The sequence below is a fragment of the Crocuta crocuta genome, unplaced genomic scaffold, assembly GCF_008692635.1.
Source record: "Crocuta crocuta isolate KB4526 unplaced genomic scaffold, BGI_CrCroc_1.0 scaffold127, whole genome shotgun sequence".
Classification (NCBI taxonomy): Eukaryota; Metazoa; Chordata; class Mammalia; order Carnivora; family Hyaenidae; genus Crocuta; species Crocuta crocuta.
Genome location: NW_027532008.1, coordinates 10,902,386 through 10,928,296, shown reverse-complemented (window position 1 = coordinate 10,928,296; position 25,911 = coordinate 10,902,386). Strand labels below are relative to the sequence as shown.

General features: G+C 46.2%; 1 protein-coding gene across 1 annotated transcript in view; it reads right to left on the bottom strand.

Annotated features, from left to right (window-relative positions):
* Positions 1-24,724, bottom strand: part of SDHB (succinate dehydrogenase complex iron sulfur subunit B) — a 31,042-nt gene extending 6,318 nt beyond the window's left edge. Inside the window, exons 1-4 of the mRNA XM_077775884.1 lie at positions 24,620-24,724; positions 13,334-13,461; positions 2,956-3,041; positions 1-136 (exon numbers count right to left, since the gene is read on the bottom strand). The exon at positions 1-136 is cut by the window's left edge and continues 19 nt beyond it. Of these exons, the coding sequence (XP_077632010.1) occupies positions 1-136; positions 2,956-3,041; positions 13,334-13,461; positions 24,620-24,694 (425 nt within the window). The 5' untranslated portion in view covers positions 24,695-24,724. The remainder of the gene's footprint in view (positions 137-2,955; positions 3,042-13,333; positions 13,462-24,619) is intronic.
* Positions 24,725-25,911: the final 1,187 nt, after the last annotated feature.

Sequence of the window (25,911 nt, the reverse complement as noted above, 5' to 3'; positions counted from 1 at the left end):
GGAACAAGATCCTTTATCACATACATATGCGGAAGAGGGTAGATTTTTGAGACTTTGCTGAGGTTGGTGTCAATCCTGCGGGTGCAAGCCAGAGTGTTGCCTCCGTTGATGTTCATCGCACAAGAGCCACAGATGCCTGTGGAGAGAACGCACTTAGCACTTCCTTCCCCGCGCTCAGCCAGTCCAGCTCCAAACTCTGTTTTCTGGAATGCCATTCCTCTACTATCAGGGGCGGTGCCGACAAACACACCTGTGGCAGAGGGGCCCTGCTGCTATTTCCCGTTCCTCCATCTCCCTGCCTGGAATGTAGATATGACGGCTGTAGTTCCAAAAGCCATTTTGGGACCATGAGGCACCCTTGAGGCTGGAATCTACAAGCTACAGATGGCGCTGGAAGACAGAAGGGGCCCGGGGCACTGCTGATATTGCAGGGTGCCCACATCAGTCCTGGCTCCAGGCTTCATGTGTTTTAAGAANGAGGGGAGGGGAGGGAAGGGAAGAAAAGAGCTGGTTTTGTTAAGTCTCTGTTATTTGAACTCAAACTCTTAACAGGCAGAAACCAAAAGCAAATCAGCACTGTGTTGGTCGCCTTCTGGTTTAGGCCTGGGTGTGCATCACCCACACAGAACTCTTACTGGACTGTCTTCACCAAAACCAGCAGCGTAGCGGCTCTAGGGGTATGAAAACCACATACACGGCCTGAGCACTGACCTTCCAACGAGAAGAATGAACTAACTGAAACCAAAGCACAGCAAAATAAGGTGCTGACAAAGGACCCTGAAAATGAGACTTTTCTTTGCCTGGACTCGTGTCCTGTGTATGGAAATTTCCGAGATATCTCGGAGCTTAAAGATGACTATGCAAAATGAATCCGCTTCTCTGAAGCTGTTTCTTTGAAGATCATCAGGCCAGAGGAATGTGATTCCTTGTGAGACGTGCACTGGGTCATCACTTGAGTAAGACCACTCTCTTCTGTGGATCTCGGTAGGCGTGTACAAGAACACAAAGGCCTGTCTTAAGCAAATACTCCTGTAGCTCCCTGGAAGACTGAGTGTCGTCAATATATTTATGTAAGCCTGGCATCCAACCAGAGAAGTATGCTTTANGAGATCATGACCTAAGCGAAAGTCGGACGCTCAACCGACTAAGCCACCCAGGCGCCCCTAAAAAAAACTTTTAATGCTTATATTTGAGAGAGAGAGAGACAGAGCGCAAGCAAGGGAAGAGCAGAGAGAGGGAGACACAGATCTGAAGCAGGCTCCAGGCTCTGAGCAAGCTGTCCGCACAGAGTTTGACACGGGGCTCGAACCCACAAACTGTGAGATCGTGACCTGAGCCAAAGTCAGACGCTCAACTGACTGAGCCACCCAGGTACCCCAAGAGATGGCACACAATTAAAAAAGTATATCTGGGGTGCCTGGGTAGCTCAAGACAGTTAGGTGTCCAACTTCAGCTCAGGTCATGATCTCAGCTTATGAATTCAGGCCCCGTACTGGGTTCTGTGCTGACAGCTCAGAGCCTGGAGCCACTCTGGATTCATGTCTCCCTCTCTCTCTGCCCTTTCCCCGCTTGTGCTCTCAAAAATAAACATTAAAAAATAATAATAAATCCAATGAATCTTCTCTGATAAAAGATCCCCCAGAAATTCTCTTACCAATAAGGGAAGAGAAAGGAGCGGCAAATAACATCAACCTGCTTCATAGTGTTTAGTCCAGATGGGCCACAGCTTATATTCTTGGCTCGGAAAAAGTCTTACGGGGAAAGGTTACTGAAAAGCATCGACAGTCCCTGTGTTGCCAGGACTTACACGGGGAAGGCTGGTGTTTACTTACAGCAGAATGTCCCCTGAGCAGCAGGACTCAGCCAAGCTATCGCAGCATCTGTCAGCATCTGGTACACTAAACCCCACCCTGAGACCAGCTGAATCAAAGCAGAGGTCTTACAAGCAGGACTGAATGACCTGAAACGCACAGCGGGATGCAGACTAAGAAGTGATGGGCCAATACCTTTGGTGACCTTTCCTTTTACGAGAGGTTATTTTAGGGAGAAGGTTCGATCCCTTGCTTTGGCCCATGCTACCCTCTGTTTTGGTTTTAGCTCAGCTTTTCCAAGCCTGACCGGCAGAGTGCACCGCCTGAGCGCAGTTCTGGAATCTGACGACTCGGCGGACTCCTGGCTCCCCAAACCCCAGCGTCACCACTGACTGGGCTGCTGATCCGTGTAAGGTGCGCAGAACAGGCGGCCACACAGACTGCTCCACGGCCGTCAGGACCACTCAGCCCTGGTGGCATCTGTCTGTGATTCTTGCCACGTCTGAGTACCGCTGAAAGATTATTTAGGGGTTTTCTTAAAACCAACTCATTTTAACTTAGATTTGTTATTAAAAAACTCTATCACTGTCACCAGTAATTATATTCTTCTAACGTATGGCATAGATACATGGCTATTAAAGTAAAACCCGCGAGTCTGAACACTGAAATCAGCTCTGCGGCCCCAGCAGCACACTGTGGAAAACTGTTCCCGCCCAGAATGTTCCTGGTAGCAGCTACTCTGTCCACACGTAATGCTGGGAGCTGGGGGTGGGGAGCTGGGGGTGGGGTGGCACACCCGTAGCCCGTGCAGCAGCACCAATCAGACACTCCCACTGGCCCCCCGCCCCCCCAGGCAGCCTGGCACGGGTGTGGAGGTAGCCAGCTGGCAGACCCGAGCTGGTCCCTGAGGGTGTGACAGCTCACAGGGACCACCGGATGCAGTGACCACACGGCATACAGCTCCTGGGATGGGACGAAAATTCAGAAACCAGAACTTGTACTACAGTTTGAATTTTTGACATTTACCTAAGAAAAGGAAGTGTGATGCACAGCAAGGTCACCTGGCAGGCGGCCAGCTGTTCGGGGCGCCCCCTCAGTGTGGCAGGCCCTGGGCCCAGAGCCTAACAGGGAAGGAAATGCTTACCTTCTCTGCATGATCTTCGGAAGGTCAAGGTGGAATCGATTTCATTCTTAATCTTGATTAAAGCATCCAACACCATCGGACCACATCTGACCAAAAACAAGACCCCAGTCGTATTGATGAAAGTTCAACCCACCTACACTTCATTCTCACATGATCTGACACGTCTGCGTATATTAGCTGCTCTTCTTACCCACTTGGCTTTCTCAGGTCACACTTAGGACTCAGTGTGACTCAGGTCCCACACATTTCCATAGTTTTATGTTTGTGTATTCTTACACATTGTGAGTACCGCACAGTCACACCGCGTATACATTTCTAGGAAGAGGAGAGCTGAAGGAGGAGAGAGACAGCCCCCTTACTCCAAAGCACTGTGAGTGCCCATGTGTGTGGGGGCAGCGGGGCGAGAGGAAGGGCAGCGGCTTGGGACTTGGGGCGCAGGCCTGGCTTGGCCCCTCACTAGGTTTCCCTACCTGTAAAATGGAACTAAAGTTCGTATATCACAAGATCATTACAAAGATGAAAGAAAACCATGCAATGTTCACAGTATCTGGCACATAGTCAAGCACTCAGCAAACCTATCACCTACCTGGTGGCCACCCCCATACCTCCCGATACTGTTCTGTGCATGGGGTTTAAAAACATGCCCCCTCCCCAATATCCTCTAGCATTACCCAGATTATTTCTCCCGAGCTTTACTGAGATGTAGTTGCCATACTAATGTGCAAATTTAAGGTGCGCAGCATGACACTACAGCACATAATTTAATATAGGTATATACTGGGGCATCCAGGTGGCTCAGCCGGTTAAGCGTTGGACTCTTGATTTCAGCTCAGGTCATATTCTCGTGGTTGGCGTGTTGGAGCCCTGAGTGGGGCTCTGTGCTGACAGCGCAGAGCCTAATTGAGATTCTCTCTCTCTACCCGCCCCCCTCAAAATAAATAAACTTAAAAAACAAAACAAAACAAAACAAAACCAAAAATCCCATATGTACATACTGTGAAATGATCGCCACACAAGATGCAGTAACGGGGCCTCGCTGTATTTCTGTCAGCCATATGAAAATACCCTTTTCACCCCATCTTCCCAAACACTGGGAACTGACCTTTAAAACCCTCTGCTATTTTGAGAATGGAGAAGTATTGTTGTTTTAACTGAGATCTTTCGATATTACAGTGGTTGAGTATTTATCATAAAGCCATTGATTTCTCCTTATGCCCCAGCTGTTTATGAGAAGCGTGCTGTGTCAGGTTCCATTCCGGGTGCTGGACGGACACCAGAGAACAGATGAAAATTCCTGCCCACATGGCACCTCCATTCCGGCTAATGCTATAGACTTGATCCATCTGTGTTCTTCGCCTCTTTGTTTAGGAGATCTTGGGAAGTTTTTTTTAAAGGAAAAATTGTTTTTAAAGCTCTGAACCTTTCACCTCAGTATTCCCGATACTTCACTTCTGACCCTCCTGGCCACCAGACGTGCCGTTTCCGGAACCGAGCAATACTGCAACACCAGCTGGGTGTCCCCACAGTGTAACTCAATCTGACGCCAACACCACTGGCCGGAGACACCGTCAGATCCCCCAGGTGAAGGGCTCAGTCCCAGCCGGCCCCACCCCCCTAGGACGGCAGCAGCAAGTCCAGGCTGTCCCCTGTGTGCTGGACAAGTGGCCGTGTGACCAGAGATTCTCATGATCACCTCCCCTTGGGTCTGAATATTGCTAGGAAAGCTCACAGGACTTAGACAGTTAATTTACTAGATTCTGATTTAGTAGAACGGCCAAGCGGAAGAGGCACACAGGGCAAGGTGCGTGGGAAGGGGAGGGGAGACCCCGCCCTCCACGAGTTCACGGTCTCTGAACCTGAGTCTGTGCACTTTCATGGAGGCTTCAGTGCGTAGGCACGATTGGAGGTTCGACCTCTAATCTCTCTTCCCTCTCAGGTCAAGGGTAGGGCAGAGGGTTCCAATGGTCTAAATGCAGGGTTGGTTCCCCTAGTAATTAGCCCCCACCCCAACCTGTGGTTATTTAGACTTCTAGAAATCACCTCACCAGAGTAAACTCAGGTGACCAAAAGGGGCTTGTCATGAATAAAAAATACAAGCCCGTTACACCCTCAGTATTTATCTGGAGCTATTTAAGGAACTGAGAACAAAACCAAAACTACTGGAACAGAAAACCTGATAGCTCTTATCACTCAGGATCACAAGGGTTTTAGGAGCCAGAAACCTCTGAAAAGACCAAATGAATACCTCCCATCTATTCTGTCTGTGGCTAATTAAGCCCCTCCCTCAGCTCCAGCCCTCACCCAGCAATTGGCTATTTGACTTCTAATTCTGGTAATGGGACTTTTAAACCACACGGATTTAAATGCTTCCATGTTAAAGTTGACCACCCTTTCCCCTTATGCTACTCTCAGTATTTTTAATTCATGTACGTATTTATAACATTTTATTTTTTAGTAATCTCTACACTCAATGTGGGGCTCAAACTCATAACCCCAAGATCAAGAGTCACACGCTCCTCTGCCTGAGCCAGATAGGCGCTCCAGTACTATCAATTTTAAATGTAAAAAGACCACACCCCTTCCTGAGGTTTCATGAAAAGAATTTTCTTCTAGATTTTATATATTAAAAAAGTATATTTATTTTTGAGAGACAGACAGACAGACATAGTCTGGGGAGGGGGCTGAGAGAGAAGGAGACACAAAATCCGAAGTAGGCTCCAGGCTCTGAGCTGTCAGCACAGACCCCAGTGTGGGCTCGAACTTACAAACCGTTGAGATCATGACCTGAGCTGAGGTCAGAAGCTTAACTAACTGAGGCGCCCCATACATTTTAAAATTATTCCCCTCAAATTACAAAAACTGCTAACCAATTGACCCAAATCACTGACTGACTAAACCTTCTCTTACTTCTGATTCGTGATACTTCCTTCTGGTATTCCATAGGAGAATTTCACTGAAGTGGAGTTTATTTTGCAACTTAAAAAAATTCAAATCATCTATTCTTGTCCTGGAATGTTTTATATGGCAATAATCCTCTTTATTCTTACAAAACTTTCACGTTTTAAAGTTAAAAAGCCAAAGCCCTCCCTTTAAGTGATCTCCTGCTAAATTTCATAATAGCTAGGCACTTTTAAAGAGTTTGGTGGGGCGCCTGGGTGGCTTAGTCGGTTAAGCGTCCGACTTTCGTTTAGGTCATGATCTCACGGTTCGTGGGTTCGAGCCCCGCGTCGGGCTCTGTGCTGACTGCCAGCTCAGAGCCTGGAGCCTGTTTTGGTCTGTGACTCCCTCTCTCTCTGACCCTCCCCTGCTCACGCTGTCTCTCTCTCTCTCTCTCTCCTAGAAATAAATAAAACATTAAAAAAAAAAGAGTTTGGTATATTTTTCTCACACTTAAAAAGCAATATATATAATAACACCTTGCTTTTTTTCATTCACCATCTCCATTAAAGGACAGTAATTATCTAACGGTTTTCCTACGGAAGGACACTTTAAACCCTTTCCATTATATATAATGCTGCAAATCACATTTTTGTACATAGAAATTGATTGTTTTGGCTATTCTGTGTCCCTAACGTTTCCATATACATTTTAGGATCTTCTTGTCAATTTCTGCAAAAATGACTGCCAGGCTTTTGACAGTGATTGTGTTGAATCTGTAAATCAATGAAGGGTACCGTGCCACCTTCAAAAGATTGTCTTCCAGGGGCGCCTGGATGGCTCAGTTGGAGGTGTGTATGACTTGGTTTTTTGAGTTTATTCTAAATGTAAGAAGACTACACCCCTTCCTGCATAGAGACTACTTAAAAATTTTTTTGTTTTCCAACCCACAAACATGGGATGTCTTTCCATTTGTTTAAGTCTTTAATTTCTTTCCTTTTATTTTTCTATTTGAGAGAGGTGAGTGGGGCAGAGGGAGAGAGAGAATCTTAAGCAGGCTCCACACTCAGTGCATAGCTTGATGCGGGGCTTGATCCCTTGACCCTGGGATCATGACTGGAGCCATAATCAAGAGTTGGACACTTGGGACCCCTGGGGTGGCCCAGTCCGTTAAGCATCTGACTCTTGATTTTAGTTCAGTTCATGATCTCGCAGCTCAAGTTTGAGCCCTGCATTGGGCTCTGCACTGACACTGAGGAGCCTGCTTGGGATTCTTTCTTTTCCTGCCCCTCCCCTACTTGCATTCTCTCTCTCTCTCTCAATAAATAAATGTTAAAAAAAAAAAAAAGGACTACATAAAATACCATCTTAAAAAAAGTCGATGCTCAACAGACTGAGCCAGCCAGGTGCCTCCAGATCTTTAATTTCTTTTCAATGATGCTTTATAGTTCTCAGTGTATAAGCCTTGCATTTCCTTTGCTAAGCTGGATCCTAAGTATTTTATTCTTTTTAATGTTACCGTAAATAGAATCATCTTATTTAAGGACTGTTCAGAAATACAACTGATTTTACATACTGATCTTATATCCTATGTCCTCACTGAACTCATTTATTAGTTCTGATGGTTTTTTGCTGTGGATTTAAGATTTTCATGTCATCAGTAAAGAGAGGTTATTTTCTCTTGCCTAATTTCTTTCCTTGGTTAGGACCTCCAAAAAAATTTAGTAATGGTTGATGCAAGTAAAAAAACAAACAAAAAACCCTTTTTGCATGACCTTGTATCATGCAACCTTGCTAAATTTACTTTTATGTTCTTGTAGTTTTGTAGATTCCCTGGAATTTTCTATATAAGGAATGATATTATTTGTGAGTGGAGACGGTCTTATTTCCCTTCCAAATTTCATGCCTTTTATTTTTTACTTGCCTTTAAATTCACTTGTTCAAATGTCTCACAGAACACTGAACAGAGGCGGAGTGGACATCCTTGCTCTGCTCCTTATGGGCCGAGCATGGACTACTTCACAGTAAGTGTGTGTGAGCTGTAGCTTTATCCATAGATGCTCTTTATTCTAGTTGAGGAAGTTCCCCCTCTTCTTCTATCCTGCAGAGTTCCTGTTTTTCTCCTTTATCTTTTTACTATGGTTAATGACACTGATTGACTTTCCAATTTTTTAAATGTTTATTTTGATTTTTTTAAAAATGTTTTGTTTTATTTATTTCTAGGAGAGAGAGAGAGAGAGAGAGCGTGAGCAGGGGAGGGTCAGAGAGAGAGGGAGTCACAGACCAAAACAGGCTCCAGGCTCCGAGCTGGCAGTCAGCACAGAGCCCGACGCGGGGCTCGAACCCACGAACCGTGAGATCATGACCTAAGCGAAAGTCGGACGCTTAACCGACTAAGCCACCCAGGCGCCCCTAAATGTTTATTTTGATAGAGAGATGAGGGTTGGAGGGGTGGGAGTGTGAGCAGGCAGGGTCAGAGAGGAAGGGAATCTCAAGTGGGACCAGGCCCAGCTCGGACCCTGATGGCTGGTGCGAGGCTCCATCTCACAAACGGTGAGATCAGTACCTGAGCTGAAATCAAGAATCGGATACTAACTGACTGAACCACCTAGGTGTTCTCTGTTACTACTTTCTATTTGAATTCCATTGTGGTCAGAGAATACACTCTGGAATATCCCAATTTTTTGGAATTTATTGAGTTTTTTTTTTTTTTAAATGTTTTATTTATTTCTAGGAGAGAGAGAGAGAGAGACAGCGTGAGCAGGGGAGGGTCAGAGAGAGAGGGAGTCACAGACTGAAACAGGCTCCAGGCTCTGAGCTGGCAGTCAGCACAGAGCCCGACGCGGGGCTCGAACCCACGAACCGCAAGATCATGACCTAAGTGAAAGTCAGACGCTTAACCGACTAAGCCACCCAGGCGCCCCTATTGAGATTTGTTTTATGACCCAGTGCCACAGTGAACTTCAGTTCCGTGCACACTTGAAAAGAGCATGTATTTTGCAACTGTTTGGTGTGGTGTCTCAAAAATATCAATTAGATCAAGATGATAATGTTCAGATGATCTGTCTTTACTTCTTAAAAATTCATTTTTAAGTTTTTATTATTTTTTATTTGAAAAATTTTAAGGTTTATCTTGAGAGAGAGAGAGCGAGCGGGGGCAAAGAAACAGGGAGAGAGAATCCCAAGCAGTCTCTGCACCATCAGCACAGAGCCTGATGCGGGGCTTGAATTCACAAACCGTGAAATCTTAACCTGAGCCGAAACCAAAAGTTGTGTGCTTAACCGACTGAGCCACCCACCCAGACACGCCTCTCCTTTTTTTTCTTTTTTCTCTTTTCCTTCGGAGACAGGGTGAGTGTGTGAGCAGGGGAGGGGCAGAGGGAGAGGGAGAGAGAATCTTAAGGAGGCTCCATGTTCAGTATGGAGCCTGACTCAGGGCTTGATCCCAGGACCCTGGGATCACGACCTGAGCCAAAAATCAAGAGTTGGATGCTTAACTGAAATCAGCCACCCAGGTGCCCCATGCCAGTAAGATCTTTAAAATTCACGTAGTTTTGTTCTTAACAATATTTAAAGTGTATTTCTTAGAAGTAGCATGAAATTGGGTTTTATTTTTTATCTATGGACAATCTTTGCCTTTTAACTGGTGTGTTTAATGCCTTTAATGGTGTAATTATTGATGTGGTTGGATTTTGGTCTCTCATTTTACTATCTGTCCCAACATTTCCCCCACCCCCGTTCTTTCTTTCCTGCTTTAAGCAATATTTTTAGGTAGATTAAGTAGTTTTGGAATTCCATTTAATTTGTATATTGGTTTTTTAGCTATCTCACTCTGCATTATAATAAATGGTGACTCTAGAACTGTAATGTGCATCCTTGACTTTTTAACCTGTTGAGTCAATCTTGTACCATTTCATGTACTGTAAGAACCCTGCAGTCTTACAGTCAGCCTGCCCCCAGCCCTTATGCTGGTTATCATGCGCATCACATCTGTACGAGCCATGGTACACAATACGTACAGCATTAGATTTTTGCTTTGAACAGTCATACGTATACTTTAATGAAATTAAAAGGAAAAATGGTTTTCTATTTACCACAGCTAGTGCTTTTCATTCCTTTCTCAAGAGGTAAGTTCCGTCAGCCTAGATAACTTCTCACACTACACTTAGTACAGGCCTTCTAGCTATGAATTCTTGGATTTTTTATTATCTGAAACGGTTTTCATTCCACCCTCACCATTTTGCTAAGTACAGGATTGTGACTGATAGTGTTATTCTTTTAGTAACGAAGCAATGGCAGTTCATAGTCTTCTGGCGTCTACAATTATTGACTGAGTAGTAAACAGTCATTTGTGTTGTTGCCCAGGGTGTAATGTGTATGGCCGGTCCTGCTTTCGAGGTTTCCTCTTTCCTTCTGATTCGCAGCAATTTGAGTGTAATGTTCCTGGGCGTCTTTTTCTTTGTGTTCACCGTCTACAGTTCATGATGCTTCCTGAGTGTGTCAATTACGTCTTTCACCAGCGTGGGGGTTCTTGGTCAGTAGCTCTTCAAGTATTTTTTTTGCCCTTTCTCCACGCCTTCTGGGGCTCCAAAGACCTATGTTAAACCTTCTGATATCATTCCACATCAATCAGGTTTGTTTCTTTTTTAAAAGTCTTTTTTATTCTTAGGGACACATAATTCCTGTTAATGTATTTTCAGGGTCACAGAATCCCCCTGCTTTCACATCGATCCAGTGAATTTTCTGTTTCAGATATTGCTGTTTTTCAGTTCCAGATTTTCCATTTGGTTCTTTTTACAAGTTTCTATTTCCCTGCTGAGATTTCCTGGCTCGTGAGCAGCTTTTCCTTCATCTACAAGCACAGGTGTAACAATGCCTTAAAATCCCCGTCTGCTAATTCCAACACCTGGGTTGCTTCGGGCTGGCCGACCTCCATCGCTGGTCTTCCCGTTGAGTATGGGCTGTGTGTTCGTTTCTTCGTGTGATCAGTAATTCCGGACTGTGTGCTGGACTGTGTGAATAACACGATGTAGCAACTCTGGATTTTATTGTACTTCTCTATAGAGTATTGATTTAAAAAAATTCTTTTAAAATACTTTTTATTTATTTTAAGTAGACTCCATGCCCAATGTGGGGCTTAAACTCATGACCCTCAGATCAGGAGTCACATGCTCTACCAACTGAGCCAGCAGGTGCCTCTGACTTTTTTTTTTTTTAAAGCAATAATTAATATGGGCTGAACTCCAGACTCGGGCAGTTCACAGAATTCAGGGCTCCCCCTCTGCAGTTGTTTCCTGGACTGCCCCCTCATTTTCTGGTTCCTCTGGTAGCCATACAAGGTATCCTCTGGTTGTTCAAGCTAGTAAGACTGTGGTTCTATCGCATTTCTGGCCTTGTACCTCCACTTCGACAGGGGCTTGCCCTCAGGTCAAAGCTTGTAAGTAAAACCCAGTTCATTTACCCAGTAACATTCTGTTCTTCCAAGTGTCAACTCACTCCCAGTGTCTGCCTGCTCTGGTCACTGCCCTGTGCCTGCAGGTCATTACTGCTTATATCTTGTCCAGAGTTTATAGTTGTTACTTGAGGGCTAGTATGATGAAGGCTACTCTGGTATAACTGGAGAAGAATGTAATTACTCTTTACACTTTTTATCATCAAAAAATAGTTAAGCGGGTGCCTGACTGGCTCAGTCAGTTAAGTGTCCAACTCTTGATTTCAGCCCAGGTTATGATCACAGGGTTCATGGGATTGAGCCCTGTGTCGGGCTCTGCACTGTCAGTGCAGAGCCTGCTTGGGATTCTCTCTCTCTGCCCCTTCCTGGCTTGTTCTCTCTCTCAAAATAAAATAAATGAACATTTAAAAAATAGTTATGAGTTTCACTCTTCTGAAGTTTTAGTCACATTCTGTAGGTTTTGGTTCGCAATGCTTTTCTTCTCCAAGCATCTAACAATATTTGAAATGATTCCTTAATAAAGTAGTTGTTTAAAAGACTGCTTTTTAATTTCCAAGTAGTAAGAGTTTTTTTTGTTCTTAACACACATTTTACTAATGATTTTTGGTTGCTAAGTATTTGGTAACTCTGTGTCTGACAAGGTTATAGATCAACTAACTCTACTGCTTAACAGAACTTATGTGTTGGTGCAGAGTCAAAGAAAGCACTTCGAATAGTTTTCAAATCTTTTTTTGGTGCCATGGCGGCTTTTGTTCAAAAGACATTAAATTTTTTTTTTTTTTAATATTTTTATTTATTTCTAGGAGAGAGAGAGATAGCGTGAGCAGGGGAGGGTCAGAGAGAGAGGGAGACACAGACTCAGACACAGGCTCCAGGCTCTGAGCTGGCAGTCAGCACAGAGCCCGACGCAGGGCTCGAACCCACGAACCGCGAGATCATGACCTAAGCGAAAGTCGGACACTTAATCGACTAAGCCAGCCAGGCGCCCCTCAAAAGACATTAAATACTTACTCATTTGCAAATAAAACAGACTGTAAAGGAGGACGGATCTGGTCATACTGGGGAGGGGAGGGGGGCGCAATGGGAACCTGGGCGCCCCTCCAGGGTGAAGATGACGAAAGAAGAGTGGTTCAGAGAGAGGAGGACTCACCCCGCTGCTGCTGGCTTTGAAGACGGGGGAGCTTGAGTCGTGGAGCGCACGGCCCCTAAAAGCTGCAAGCAGCCCTTAGCTTACAGCCAACAAGAAACCAGGGACCTCAGTGTCACGACCATAAGGAACTGAATTCTGCCAACAGCCCAGGGGAACAGAAAGTGGATTTCCCTGGTCTCCAGAAAGAAACATGCCCATTGACACCCCGACTGTGGTCTGATGACACCTTCGCCAGACCTCTAGCCTGCAGAACCGAGAGGTGATAAATCCAGGCTGTTTTAAGCCGCTCGGTCTGTGGCACTTTGATATGACAGAAATAGAAGAATAATACAGAGGCACGGATCTTTGTTCGTATTTTAACTGCATCCCTCTCTTCTCCCATCACCATTCCGGCCACATTTATGGTGTCCCTCCAGCTCTACCAGTGCTCCTAGACATCTGTCATCCTCTGAGGGTCCCAGAGGGGCTTGGTCAGTTAAGTGTCCGCCCCTTGATTTTGGCTCAGGTCATGATCTCACAGCTCGTGAGTTCGAACCCCGCGTCAGACTCTGTGCTGACTGCGTGGGGCCTGTTTCTCTTTCCGTCTCTCTCTGCCCCTCCCCTGCTCGTGCGTGCATGCTTTCTCTCTCTAAAAAATAAACAAAAAAGCTTTATTAACAAAGAAATCTGTCATCCTCTGATTTGGAGAAAGGAATTTTACAAAACTTATTCTTTCTGGTATTAATTATCTTTACAAAGCAGGTGCCTACCTCATTCTTGTTTCAAAAAGAGATGATAAATTCCAGACCTACTGGATGATCTGTCCGTAAACCTTCCACGGACGTGAAACGCATGTCCCTGAATCAGATCGAGGGCTCACCTTCACTTAGCAAACATCTAGCTCTCACAGAGATACTCACTTATTCAAATCAATTTCGTAAGTTTGCATATGAGGTTTATCTCCCGTCTTGTCTGGATCCCATCGATAGATGGCGAATTTCTTGATTCGGGGAGCTGTGGCTGCTGCTGTCTGTGCCCCCCGGCAGGCCTGAAATTCAAAAGGTTCACAAGAAGAGGGAAAAAAAACTATTAAACATGCAAGACAAATCCTCCCATGTAGCTGGTGCTATAAACAACAACACTGGCTACAGACCCACATGTTACTGTCTTCTCGCAAAAGGCCATCATTCAATATCCAGCAAACACTAAGCACCTAGCATGTACCAGACAGGGTGCTGGGGGCTAGGGAAATCGCACTTAATGAAACACAGTCTTTGCCCTCGTGGAATCCACTTTAAGCAAGAGAGAAATTAAATATTTATAATAAAGTATATAGAGGGAAGAATACAGCAGACTTACACTAGTACAAGAGATGAGGGAAGGCCCCATAAATGATATTCAAGCTGGGACTTGATGATTAGGGATTAGAGAGTGCTATAAACTGCGGGAACAGCACCTGTAAAGGCCTGGATGGGGGAGAGCACAGCACATCTGGGAGAAAAGTCCAGTATGAGCCAGGGGGGCTTGGGTAAGGATGAAGGAGTGGCAGATGAGAGGAAGTCAAGATTTTGATTTTACCCTAAGAGCAATGAGAAGCCAGCACAAGTGATCAGGTGGGTGACATAATCATTTTTATTTCTGAGAAGGCTGAATCATCACTGGCTATGAAGGAAGAACTGTCAGACAACGCGCGGAGAAACCAGCAGAAAGCTACACAGTTGTCAAAATGGGACGCTGTTGTTTTTAGATGATGTGCCTCCATCAGTCTGGGCTGTTGTAACAGGACATCAAAGACTGGGTGGCTTCAACACGACGTATCAGTTCTGGAGGCTGAGAAGTCAAAGATCAAGGTCTCAGGCAGACTGGGGGTCTGGGGAGGACCCTCTTCCTGGCTGACAGACGGCCACTTTCTTGCTGTCCCCTCACATGGCGGATAGAGATCTCCTGTCTTTCCCTCTTTCCGTAAGGGCACTAATCCCGTCGTAAGAGCCCTACCCTCAGGACCTCATCTAACCCTGACTCCCTCTCACAAGTTTCCTCTTTAAATACCATCACAACAGGGATTACAGTGTCCACGTTTGAATCTGGGGGGGCGTCGCAAACATTCAGCTCAGAGCACTGCAGGACAGAAGATGAAGGGCACTGTGAGACAGAATATGTGTAGGGAACAGACAACCAGCTGAGTCCTGTTCTCCACGATGATTCTATCCCATCTCCTGGACACCTGGTCTCTGCCAGAGGGTGGCACGCGGTGAGCCCAGCGACTCCGGAGTGTCACCACCTTCGAGGATGCTAGGAGAGGGCCGGGTTAAGAGGGCCGGCCTCTGGTTAATTCTGTCCCTCACCGGAACAGCTTTCCTGTAAGAACATATTTACAGAATGGGTGCAGTTGCTCAAAAGTTTTATATTGGAAACTCATTTTTAAGGCCACGGTTTATTATTGCCAGGAGCTGCAGTAAATGCTTTATGCTAATTACTCCACTGAGTCTTCGTAGGAGTGAAATGAGGCTCAGACACCGAGGGGTGGGCCCACGATAACAGAGCTGAAGGGAGGAGCCACAATGGGAACCCAAGTCCGTCTGACTCCAGAGCCGATGCTCCTCAACACTGTACTACTCCATTTATTTGCAAGTATTTGGAGGTGTCTTCTTGCTTCTGCCTTCTTTTTATGTCTTAATTCCTGGAGGCCATGTGTATTAGAGTTCTCCGGAGAAACAGAGCCAATAGTGGCGTATATATATAAATACATGATACATGTGAAAGGCACACATACACACATACATACACGTAAAAAGAGATTTTTTATGAGAAATTGGCTCACATGACTATGGAGGACAGCAAGTGCCAAGAACTGCACTTGGCAAGCGGACAGTCAGGAGAGCCAACGATACAAATCTAGTCAAAGCCTGAAGGTCCGGGAATCAGGAGAGCTGATGATGTGGCTCCAGGCAAAAGGCCAGCAGGCTTAAGACCCAAGAAGAGTCAATGTTTCAGTTCGAAAGCAGTCAGGCAGGAGGAATTCCTTCTTATTTGGAGGAAGAGGAGGCTTTTGGTCTACTTGCTCTATTCATGCCTTCAACTGATTTGATAAGGCCCACTTGCATTAGGAAGGCCAATCTGCATTACGTAGTCTACTGATGTAAATGTTAACCTCCTCTAAAAATACCCTCACAGAAAGACCCAAAATGTGTGACCAGCTATCCAGGCACCCTGTGGCCCAGCTGACACATAAGACTGACCATTCACAGCATGGAACAGGTTCTATTCTGCACCTTCCACTACTGGTCCAGGCCTTTGTGTACAGCAGTTCCATTCATGGTAAGGAAAACTGAAGGCAAACGCAAGAAATCATACTGGAATTTAAAACAATATTAAATTAAAAAAACAAGTAAACAGCAAAAATGGAGCATGAGGCAAACAGAAACGCGCCGTCCCCATTCCACAGCCCTTGAAGCCCTTTCATCGAGGTGGAAGACATGAGGCGGAGACCGCACCAAGTCCCGCTGGCTCTGCCGTGGGAGGCAGGCTAAGGATCCTGCCAGTCCCAACAGCAATTAGAAGTGGAGCCCCTGGTCTGTACGCAGAAACACACAGACTACATCCCAGGCCAGCTAGCTGTCTCATAAACTGGTAAAAACAGACAAAACCGGGGAGGTTAACAGCGTAACACAAGAGAGGCGATGGCGTTTCTTACTTGCTGGCAAAAAGCGTCCCAAATTAAATGAGGCTGAAAACATAAACACCAGCTACCCGTAGGAGAATAGGAAATATAGGAAGATGAAAGTGAAGGTGAAGGTGAAGACAAAAGCGGATTTTTCCTTTACCGCCGAGCTGGTTAACATCAGTAATAAAAGGAAAGTCATTTCTACAAAAGAACATCTTCCATTAGGGACCCTCCTCTCCCCGTTTTTAGCATTGAAGGCAAGATTCTATTCCATGCTACTGTATTTTATTTATTTTTAAGGAAGCTCTAGGCAGGGCCTGAACTCATGATCCCAAGATTAGGAGTCGTCTCTTTACCAGCTGAGCCAGCCAGGTGTCCACAGGGAGTCCATTTTGTAAAGCAGAAACATTTGGCTGACGCCACCTTGTGGCATTTACGACAAAGTGGAGGCAGTGAAAAGAAAAGCTCCCTGAAGATACTCGTTCCAGCAGCCTTCTGATCGCTCTGTGCTCCTGCCTTGTTTTGGTTAGATTTAATGAAGTCAACTTCATTACAATAAAATTCACCAATTTTAAGGGTACAGTTTGAGGAGTTTTAATAAGGTGGTATAACTATTACCATACTTATGACGGAACACGTCCACCTAGAAAGTTCTCTACTGTTCCTCTACAATCAGTGCCCACTCCCTCCCCCTTGCAACTGATCTGCTTTCTGTCACTACAGATTTGCTTTTTACAGAATTTCATTATTTTATTTTATTTTTTAAAATAGAATTTATTGTCAAATTGGTTTCCATACAACACCCAGTGCTCATCCCAACTAGTGCCCTCCTCAATGGGAATTTCATTTTTTAAAATGTTTATTCAGGGGCATCTGGGTGGCTTAGTCGGTTAAGCGTCCGACTTTTGCTTAGGTCATGATCTCGCGGTTCGTGGGTTCGAGTCCCGCGTCGGGCTCTGTGCTGACTGCCAGCTCAGAGCCTGGAGCCTATTTCAGAGTCTGTATCTCCCCCTCTCTCTGACCCTCCCCTGCTCACCCTGTCTCTCTCTCTCTCTCCTAGAAATAAATAAAAATATTTTTAAAAAATGTTTATTCATTTTTGAGAGAGAAGAATGAGCGGAGGAGGGGCAATGAGAGGGGGATAGAAGATCCAAAGCAGGCTTTGCGCTGACAGCAGAGAGTCCGATGCGGGGCCTGAACCCACGAACCGCGAGATCATGATCTGAGCTGAAGTCAGACACTTAACCCAGTGAGGCACCCAGGCGCCCCTCCTTTTACAGAATTTCACATAAATGTAATCAGGCAGGGCGTCCTGGGTCTACCCGCTTCCGGCTTTCCTTCATGCTGTGCGTATGTCCACTTTGTTGCTTTTTAAAACAAAACAAAACCCTAAACTTTCCATTTTGAGATAACTGTAGAATCACATGCATTTTTAAGAATGAGATCCCTCACTGAGTACACTCAATTTCCCCTATGAAAACAGTCCAGATCTATAGCACAGTCTCACAACATCAGCACTGATCTGGTCAAGACAGAGCGCTCCCAGCCCCAGGAAGACCACCGGTATTGCCCTACTGAAGCCACACCCCTCACGCCTTCCCCCCTCACTCCTGCACTCCTATAATTCCGTCCTTTCAACCATGTTATATAAATGGAATCATCTAGCATGGAACCTTTTGACTGGTTTTTCTCCATTCAGCAGAATTCTCTGGAGATGCACCCAAGTGTGTGCACTTGACAGTTGTGCTGCATGGTACGCCGGGCCCCAGTGTGCTCGGCCGGTCTCTCACTGGCTGGTCTCCCACTGAGGGCCTCAGGGCTGCGTCCAGGTTTTGGCAATTACAAATGAAGTTATAATGAACATATGTGAACATGTCTCCACTTCTCTGGGATAAATGCCCAGGAAGGTACCTACTGGTGGATTCTAGGACAGTTGCAGATTTCATTGTTTTTTTTTTTTTGTTTTGTTTTTTAACAAAATTGCCAAATTATTTCCCAGAGTGGGAGGCTGCCTTGCCTGTGGTAGGTGCCAGACCGAGACGAGAGAGAAACAAAATGCATTAAAAAAACCTAACTGCTTAAAAAGAATTTTTTTTTTTTTTTACATTAAAATATTAGTAAAGCTTGGCTTTCCAAAGAACTTGGGACTCTGGGTTGTCAGTTACAGCTTCCGGGCTGTGAAGCCGGATTTAGAAGTGCTGTCAGAGGGCAACATGCATCCTTACCAAGCTTGGTATCATTGCCACAAAGTCCTCTTAAAGCCGACTGTGGCTCCCTGCGATGGTGGGTCCTCCCCTTAACACCGCCCTCTAATACTTCGCTCAGCTTCATACCCACCCTGCAAAAACACAAGGTCTAGGCTTGATCATGCAGATCTTCCCCAAGGTGATTAGGTTTTTTAGAAATCATTTAACAAGTCTTATCCCATGCACGATGTGAGACAAAAACCACAAGGGCGCATCACAGGAGAGGACCCTGAGGAACCCCAACGTAAGTTTTGGGATGCCTCGAAGCATTACTCATTTTTCTTTTAAACTGCCTAATTTAAATCCATGTTTTACACAAGACTTGGAGGGATAGAGGGTAACAGGAATGAGGAGAGAAGATGAGAAAATCAGAATCCCCGGAGGAGGTCGTGGTTCTGAATGGAAGGCGTTCACTCACTGCACTAAGTAAGTTAATCCACAGGATTAAGGCAGCTGTGATAGGAAGCAGTACATTCACGGAGCAGAGAAAAGTGAAAATGTGTTATGTTGGTGTCCCAGTAGAAGTAAAATAAAAAAATAACAGCTCTCATTCACTGAGCCCTTACCGTGTGTGGAGTATTATACTAAATGGTCTCTAAGCTTTACAACATCTCTACAAAGTGAAGTTTTATTATTCTCACTAAAAAATGAAAATCGGAGCGCCTGGGTCGCTCAGTGGGTTAAGTGTCCAACTCTTGATTTTGGCTCAGGTCATGATCTCCGGGTTGTGGGACTGACTCCCACATCTGGCTCCGTGCTGAGCGTGGAGCCTGCTTGGGATTTTCTCTCTCCCTCTGCCCCTTTCCCCTGCTCACATTCTCCCTCTCTCTCTCTCTAAAGTAAAAAGAAAAAATAAATTAAAAAAAAAAAGAAAAAAAGAAAAAGCATAGATCAAAAGAGCCAGGATTCAAATACAGATTCAATGGCTTTTATCTCCAAAGGCCAACCTTTTACCCATTATATCTGTGGCGAAAATGCAAATCCAGGGGCGCCTGGGTAGCTCAGTCGGGTAAGCGTCCGACTTTGGCTCAGGCCATGATCTCATGGTTCGTGGGTTCGAGCCCTGCATCGGGCTCTGTGCTGACAGCCAGATCAGAGCCTGGAGCCTGTTTCAGATTCTGTGTCTCCCTCTCTCTCTGAACCTCCCTGCTCAAGCTGTCTCTCTCAGAAATAAATAAAACATTAAAAAAGAAAGAGAGAGAGAGAGAGAGAGAGAGAGAAAGAAAGAAAGAAAGAAAGAAAGAAAGAAAGAAAGAAAATGCAAATCCAAAGCTGACCAGCACAAAAAGCGAATTCCTTTTCCGAAACAAATCCAAGGAACACTGAATTCATACAATTAGTAAGATCTTATGCAGTAGTTGGCCCACACATACTCATTTGTTTATTTGTTCAATAAATAATTACAGAGTGGCTAATATGTTCCAGGGACTGTTCTAGGCCCTGGGGATCAAGGGCAAAACAGACACACATGCTCTGATCCTTCCGGAGGTACAGCGACCAGAGACACACACAAATCACATCACACAAATCACATCGATAGTATGTCAGGTGGTGATAAATGCAATGGAGAGGGGGTGGGGTCCTGACTACAATTCTGTAGTTCTAAATGGTGTGGCCAGGGAAGTCTTCACTGAAAAGATGACAGCTACGCAAAGACCTGAAGAAGGTAAGCAAACCATACCTGTACCCAGGGGAAGAGCAAATTGGGCAGAGGGGGCACTGACCCCAAATCTTGAGGTGGAAATGGGTTTGAGGAGCAAAAGCCAGTCAGTGTAGTTGAGAAAGGAGTGAGCTAGAGACGCAGGAATGGGGAAGATCAGGAAGTTAATGGGACAGTCAGAGCACGCAGGATCCTGGAAGCTGCTGCTGCTTTTTTTTTTTTTTTTTTTTTAAACTAATCTCTACCCTCAACCTGTGGCTTGAACTCGTGACCTGGAGGTCAAGAGTCGCACGCTCTACTGACTGAGTCAGCCAGATGCCCCCTAGCAAATTTCCAATGCATCCAATGAATTGTATATTTGAGATTCAAACTTTAGAGAACATTCTCTTCCTCTCTCTCTTTTTAAATTAAGTATACTCTATGCCCAACATGGGCCTTGAACTCATGACCATGAGATCAAGAGTCACATGCGGTACTGAATGAGCCAGCCAGGTGGCCCGACCTTGTAACGGTTTTTGCTTTTTACCATAAGATGAGAAACTTCTGGTTTTGAGCAGAGGAGTGACAAAGTCAGACTCAAGCTTTGAAAGGATTATTTTGGTTTGTTTTGAGAATCAAAGATGAAAGCGAGAAAACCATGTAAGAATTACAGTATTCAGTAATTCAGTAATCAGAAGGGATGATGGGAGCTTCACCCAGGCTGCTGGCTGTGCATGGTAAGAAGTGGTAAGTTCTGTTTGGTTTTTGTTTTTTTAGAAGCGGTCCGTTCTGGAATGCATTTTAAGAAGAAACTGACAAGATTTCCACACAGACTGGACATGAGAGCGGGGCACAGAGCAAGGATGACCGCGGTGTTTGGCCCAAGCCCCATGGAGGCCGCCAGTGCCGTCGCCTGCGCTGTGTGTGGCGAGGGGCACTAGGAGTTTGGTCTGGGGCCGGCAAAGTTTGTGATGTATTTTGAGATATCCATGTGGAGACTAAAAAAAAAAAGTTTTTACTTATTTTGAGAGAGAGAGAGAGAGAGAGAGCGCGCGCGCAAGTGGGGGTGGGACACAGAGAGAGAGAGACAGAGAATCCCAAGCAGGCTCCAATTCAGTCAGCACAGAGCCCTCTTTTGTATAGGGGTGGGGGTATATTAGTATCCACCTCTTATCTTTTTTTAATGTTTATTTATTTTTGAAGGAAAGCNCATCACACAAATCACATCGATAGTATGTCAGGTGGTGATAAATGCAATGGAGAGGGGGTGGGGTCCTGACTACAATTCTGTAGTTCTAAATGGTGTGGCCAGGGAAGTCTTCACTGAAAAGATGACAGCTACGCAAAGACCTGAAGAAGGTAAGCAAACCATACCTGTACCCAGGGGAAGAGCAAATTGGGCAGAGGGGGCACTGACCCCAAATCTTGAGGTGGAAATGGGTTTGAGGAGCAAAAGCCAGTCAGTGTAGTTGAGAAAGGAGTGAGCTAGAGACGCAGGAATGGGGAAGATCAGGAAGTTAATGGGACAGTCAGAGCACGCAGGATCCTGGGAGCTGCTGCTGCTTTTTTTTTTTTTTTTTTTTTAAACTAATCTCTACGCTCAACCTGTGGTTTGAACTCGTGACCTGGAGGTCAAGAGTCGCACGCTCTACTGACTGAGTCAGCCAGATGCCCCCTAGCAAATTTCCAATGCATCCAATGAATTGTATATTTGAGATTCAAACTTTAGAGAACATTCTCTTCCTCTCTCTCTTTTTAAATTAAGTATACTCTATGCCCAACATGGGCCTTGAACTCATGACCATGAGATCAAGAGTCACATGCGGTACTGAATGAGCCAGCCAGGTGGCCCGACCTTGTAACGGTTTTTGCTTTCTACCATAAGATGAGAAACTTCTGGTTTTGAGCAGAGGAGTGACAAGGTCAGACTCAAGCTTTGAAAGGATTATTTTGGTTTGTTTTGAGAATCAAAGATGAAAGCGAGAAAACCATGTAAGAATTACAGTATTCAGTAATTCAGTAATCAGAAGGGATGATGGGAGCTTCACCCAGGCTGCTGGCTGTGCATGGTAAGAAGTGGTAAGTTCTGTTTGGTTTTTGTTTCTTTAGAAGCGGTCCGTTCTGGAATGCATTTTAAGAAGAAACTGACAAGATTTCCACACAGACTGGACATGAGAGCGGGGCACAGAGCAAGGATGACCGCGGTGTTTGGCCCAAGCCCCATGGAGGCCGCCAGTGCCGTCGCCTGCGCTGTGTGTGGCGAGGGGCACTAGGAGTTTGGTCTGGGGCCGGCAAAGTTTGTGATGTATTTTGAGATATCCATGTGGAGACTAAAAAAAAAAGTTTTTACTTATTTTGAGAGAGAGAGAGAGAGAGAGAGAGCAAGTGGGGGTGGGACACAGAGAGAGAGAGACAGAGAATCCTAAGCAGGCTCCAATTCAGTCAGCACAGAGCCCTCTTTTGTATAGGGGTGGGGGTATATTAGTATCCACCTCTTATCTTTTTTTAATGTTTATTTATTTTTGAAGGAGAGCGAGATAGAATGTGGGGTGGGGAGCAGAGAGAGAGAGGAAGACACAGAATCTGAAGCAGGCTCCAGGCTCTGAGCTGTCAGCACAGCGCCCGACGCGGGGCTTGCACCCATGAGCCGTGAGATCATGACCTGAGCTGAAGTCGGAGGCTCAACTGACTGAGCCACCCAGGCGCCCCAATATCTATCTCTTAAGATTAAACCGGAGGGTCAAGCTTCTAGCATAGCCCAGAGAAATAATTTCTGCTTTTCAGCAGTGGCAAGATCAGTTTGACTGGCAGTCAGGCACCCTAAGATGTGCCAGTGCTAAGAACAATGAGACACAAATGAAAGCAGGCGGTACCTGCCCTAATGCGATTCACAATCTCGATGAAGAAATAAGGCACTACAATCACAGTTAACACATTACTGAACACTTATCCGCAGGACTGCGGCTCAGTGCAGACTAATGCAGAAAAGGAATTCAGAAGAGAAATCCTACGGTGTCTTAGAGTCCCAGGACCCTGACTATCACTCAGATAATACACCAAGCTCATTTCGGGATTCTTCTGAGGTGGCTTTTGTGGGTATGAATGCACATTCCTACGTGGGGGAGTGGAGAGGAGGGACCTCCTCTATTTCTCTACCCTCAGGAGGCCCTGCAACAGCTTCACCTGAATTATGAAACTGACCTATGAAACCAACCTTCTGCTCAGCTCATTCATGGAAGAGAGACCTGAGCTTTGGAACTCATGTTCATTGGTGGGGCGCTCACAGCTTAATTGCTTGTTCCGAAACTATGAAAGGAACTGGTAAACAAGGTCCTTACTAGTCATTAACTTAACGGTCAGAGGACACGAACTTGAAGCTCTGATAGTCAGTCCTCCCTCCCTATCTCCCCCTTTTTAGAAAGACTATAAAAAGACTTATTCAAGTTCACGTACCGCACACTGGAAAGAACTAGCATTTGAAGGCAGGCAGTAGGTACTGTGTTATGCAGCGGGGCTGTATTTACAATTGGAGAGATTCTCATGTAAGTTCAAGAGGAGAGGAACTAGTATTTCTGGTTCACCAGTTTCCAGATCAGTGCTAAGAGTTTTTCACATATTATGTAAACAAACAAACAAAAACCCCAAACCAAAAAAAACCAAGAAAACAAACTGGATCTTGGTCTTAGATCTACCAGTTCTTAGCTGTGATATTTTGAGCAAGTAAAAAATTTTCTCTTTGGGGGCCTCAGTTTTGAAACTTAACAAAAAAAAAAAAAAAAGATGTAAGAACTACTATTTGCTCACCTTGCAGAGGTTGCTGGAGAGCCCAGAGGAGGAAACAGACTTCAATGGGATTTGTAAATTCTTAGTATCTTATGTGTGCAATGACCATTTCCCCTCCCCGTCCAAAAAAATATTCCATCTGGAATGCAGATTAGTGTGTAGAGTCCTAATACAAAGGGGCTTGGGGGAAACTTATCACTGCACATTGAGTCATATAAATAAGGGCAGCACCAAGCTCTGTACCTATGAGATCCATGCCCAGACTCTGCGGTTGATATTGCTGTCAAGCCCTTTACAGACAGGGGACACTGAGTCGGCGTCATCCGACACTGCTNCTCCACCGGGGGAATGGCCCAGATCCTTCAGGGATACGATTTGCCTCCATTTTCCCCTTCCTCTGCCCTTTCCTTACCAATTCCGGTCCAGTCTCTGTTTACCGAGCCCCCAGCCCTGGAGGAGAGACCTCGATTCCCAGGTCCATTCCTCCCACGCCCGCGGGTCCGTGTCTTCCACAGAGACTAGTTTGAGGACAGAGAACGGGCTTGGAGCCCAAACCTTTGGATTCGAATATGGCTCAACAGGCACTCTCTTGTCACGTGACCTTGGGCAACTCGCCCCTCTATGAATTTTTCCCCTTATTTAAAAAAAAAAAAATCGTCTCCGCCCTGATAACCTCTCAGGCCGCGGCGAGGCGCAAAAGGTTAACGGACAGGGATGCTCCGGGACCAAACGCCCGCACGACGCAGTAGGAGCGAGTCCTTCCATTCCCTGGGGCTTTGTCCTGGGCTCCCTCGCCCTCCTCCACGGACCCCTCAGCGCCAGGCTGCCTCCGTGACTCTCATGCCTGCCCTCTTCCCCCGACCCCGCAGCTTACCTGCAGGCAGGCTCCCCCAAGGGCTGTGGCCGGGAACCAGCGCTTCAAGGAGACTCCGACCACCGCCGCCGCCATCTTGGGTCCTGACGTCAAGCCCCACCCCTTAACCCTGAGGTCGCTTTCCGCCGTCGTCCCGTCGAGCACCGCGGCGCAGAGCCGGCGTTCACCGAGGACCCGCTAGCCGGGCGGGAGCCGCCGAGTGGGAGGCGGATCCAGTTTCCCCGATGGGCGGAGGGAAGGCGGAGAAAGCCAATGCGAGCGTGCGCAGTTGCGGTGTGCGCGGCGCATGCCCAATTGGCCTCCCGCCTTCCTAAGGTGACCTTCCCAGAAGGGGGCGGAGTCTGAGAGGGAGAGAGTGGGGAGGGCTGGGAGTGAGATCCCGGAAAGGAGGAGCTGTTCCATGAGTTCGGTCCGTATTTAGCTCCCGTTCTTCCCAGAAACTTTGTCAGTAGTCACTCATCTCTTAGTGACGAGCTTAGTGGCTTTGGTCAGACATTTGTCAGGCACGGTGCGGTTTGCTCGAGACTGTCCTGGTTTAGCACAGGGAGTCCGGCGTCCCTGGGCAAACCGGGAGGGTTGGCGAGGGCACTGAGGGGATGTCAGAGATGACGGGCAAAGGTGGATGACACCTACCATCCATCTACCCTCCCACCTACCCACCCATCTATCCATCCAGCCTTTCGTCTATCCACCCACCCATCCATCCGTCCACATTTCCATCCATCCATCTATCCATCCGTCTATCCATCCATCCATCCATCCATCCATCCATCCATCCATCCATCCATCCATCTACCCACCTGTCCACACGCCTTTCCACGCATCCACCCAAAGATATGCCACCAGCACTACTGTGTGCTAGATGCTGGGCAACTGCCTTGAGTGAGCGAGCAAGGCAGGTGAAGTTCCTGCCCTCACTGGGTTTACTGTCCTGTAGGCGCCCAACCAGGCCCTCACACAACACTAAGCTCTGCTCCATAGAGTCAGGAGGTGGAGGGGACCCAGCCCTTGGCGGCTTACTTAGCCATTTAGCACTAGAAGCCATTGGTTGCACACCTGCTATGTGCCTAGCGTTAGGATCCTTCATCTCACTTAAAGCTCCAAAACAGTCTTGTGGGAGAGATCTGTCTTGTAGGAGAGGTCTGTGCATGTAAGTCTCCAGTTTAGTCATCTCAGGTGCTTTCCCCAATGTCTCCGTGGCTCATCCCAGGCCCTTCCTTCTTCTGGGGGCTTGATTTCCTCAGTCCTCCAGGTCACCTGGTCTCGTGGGTCACCTCAGGCATTTATGTGGG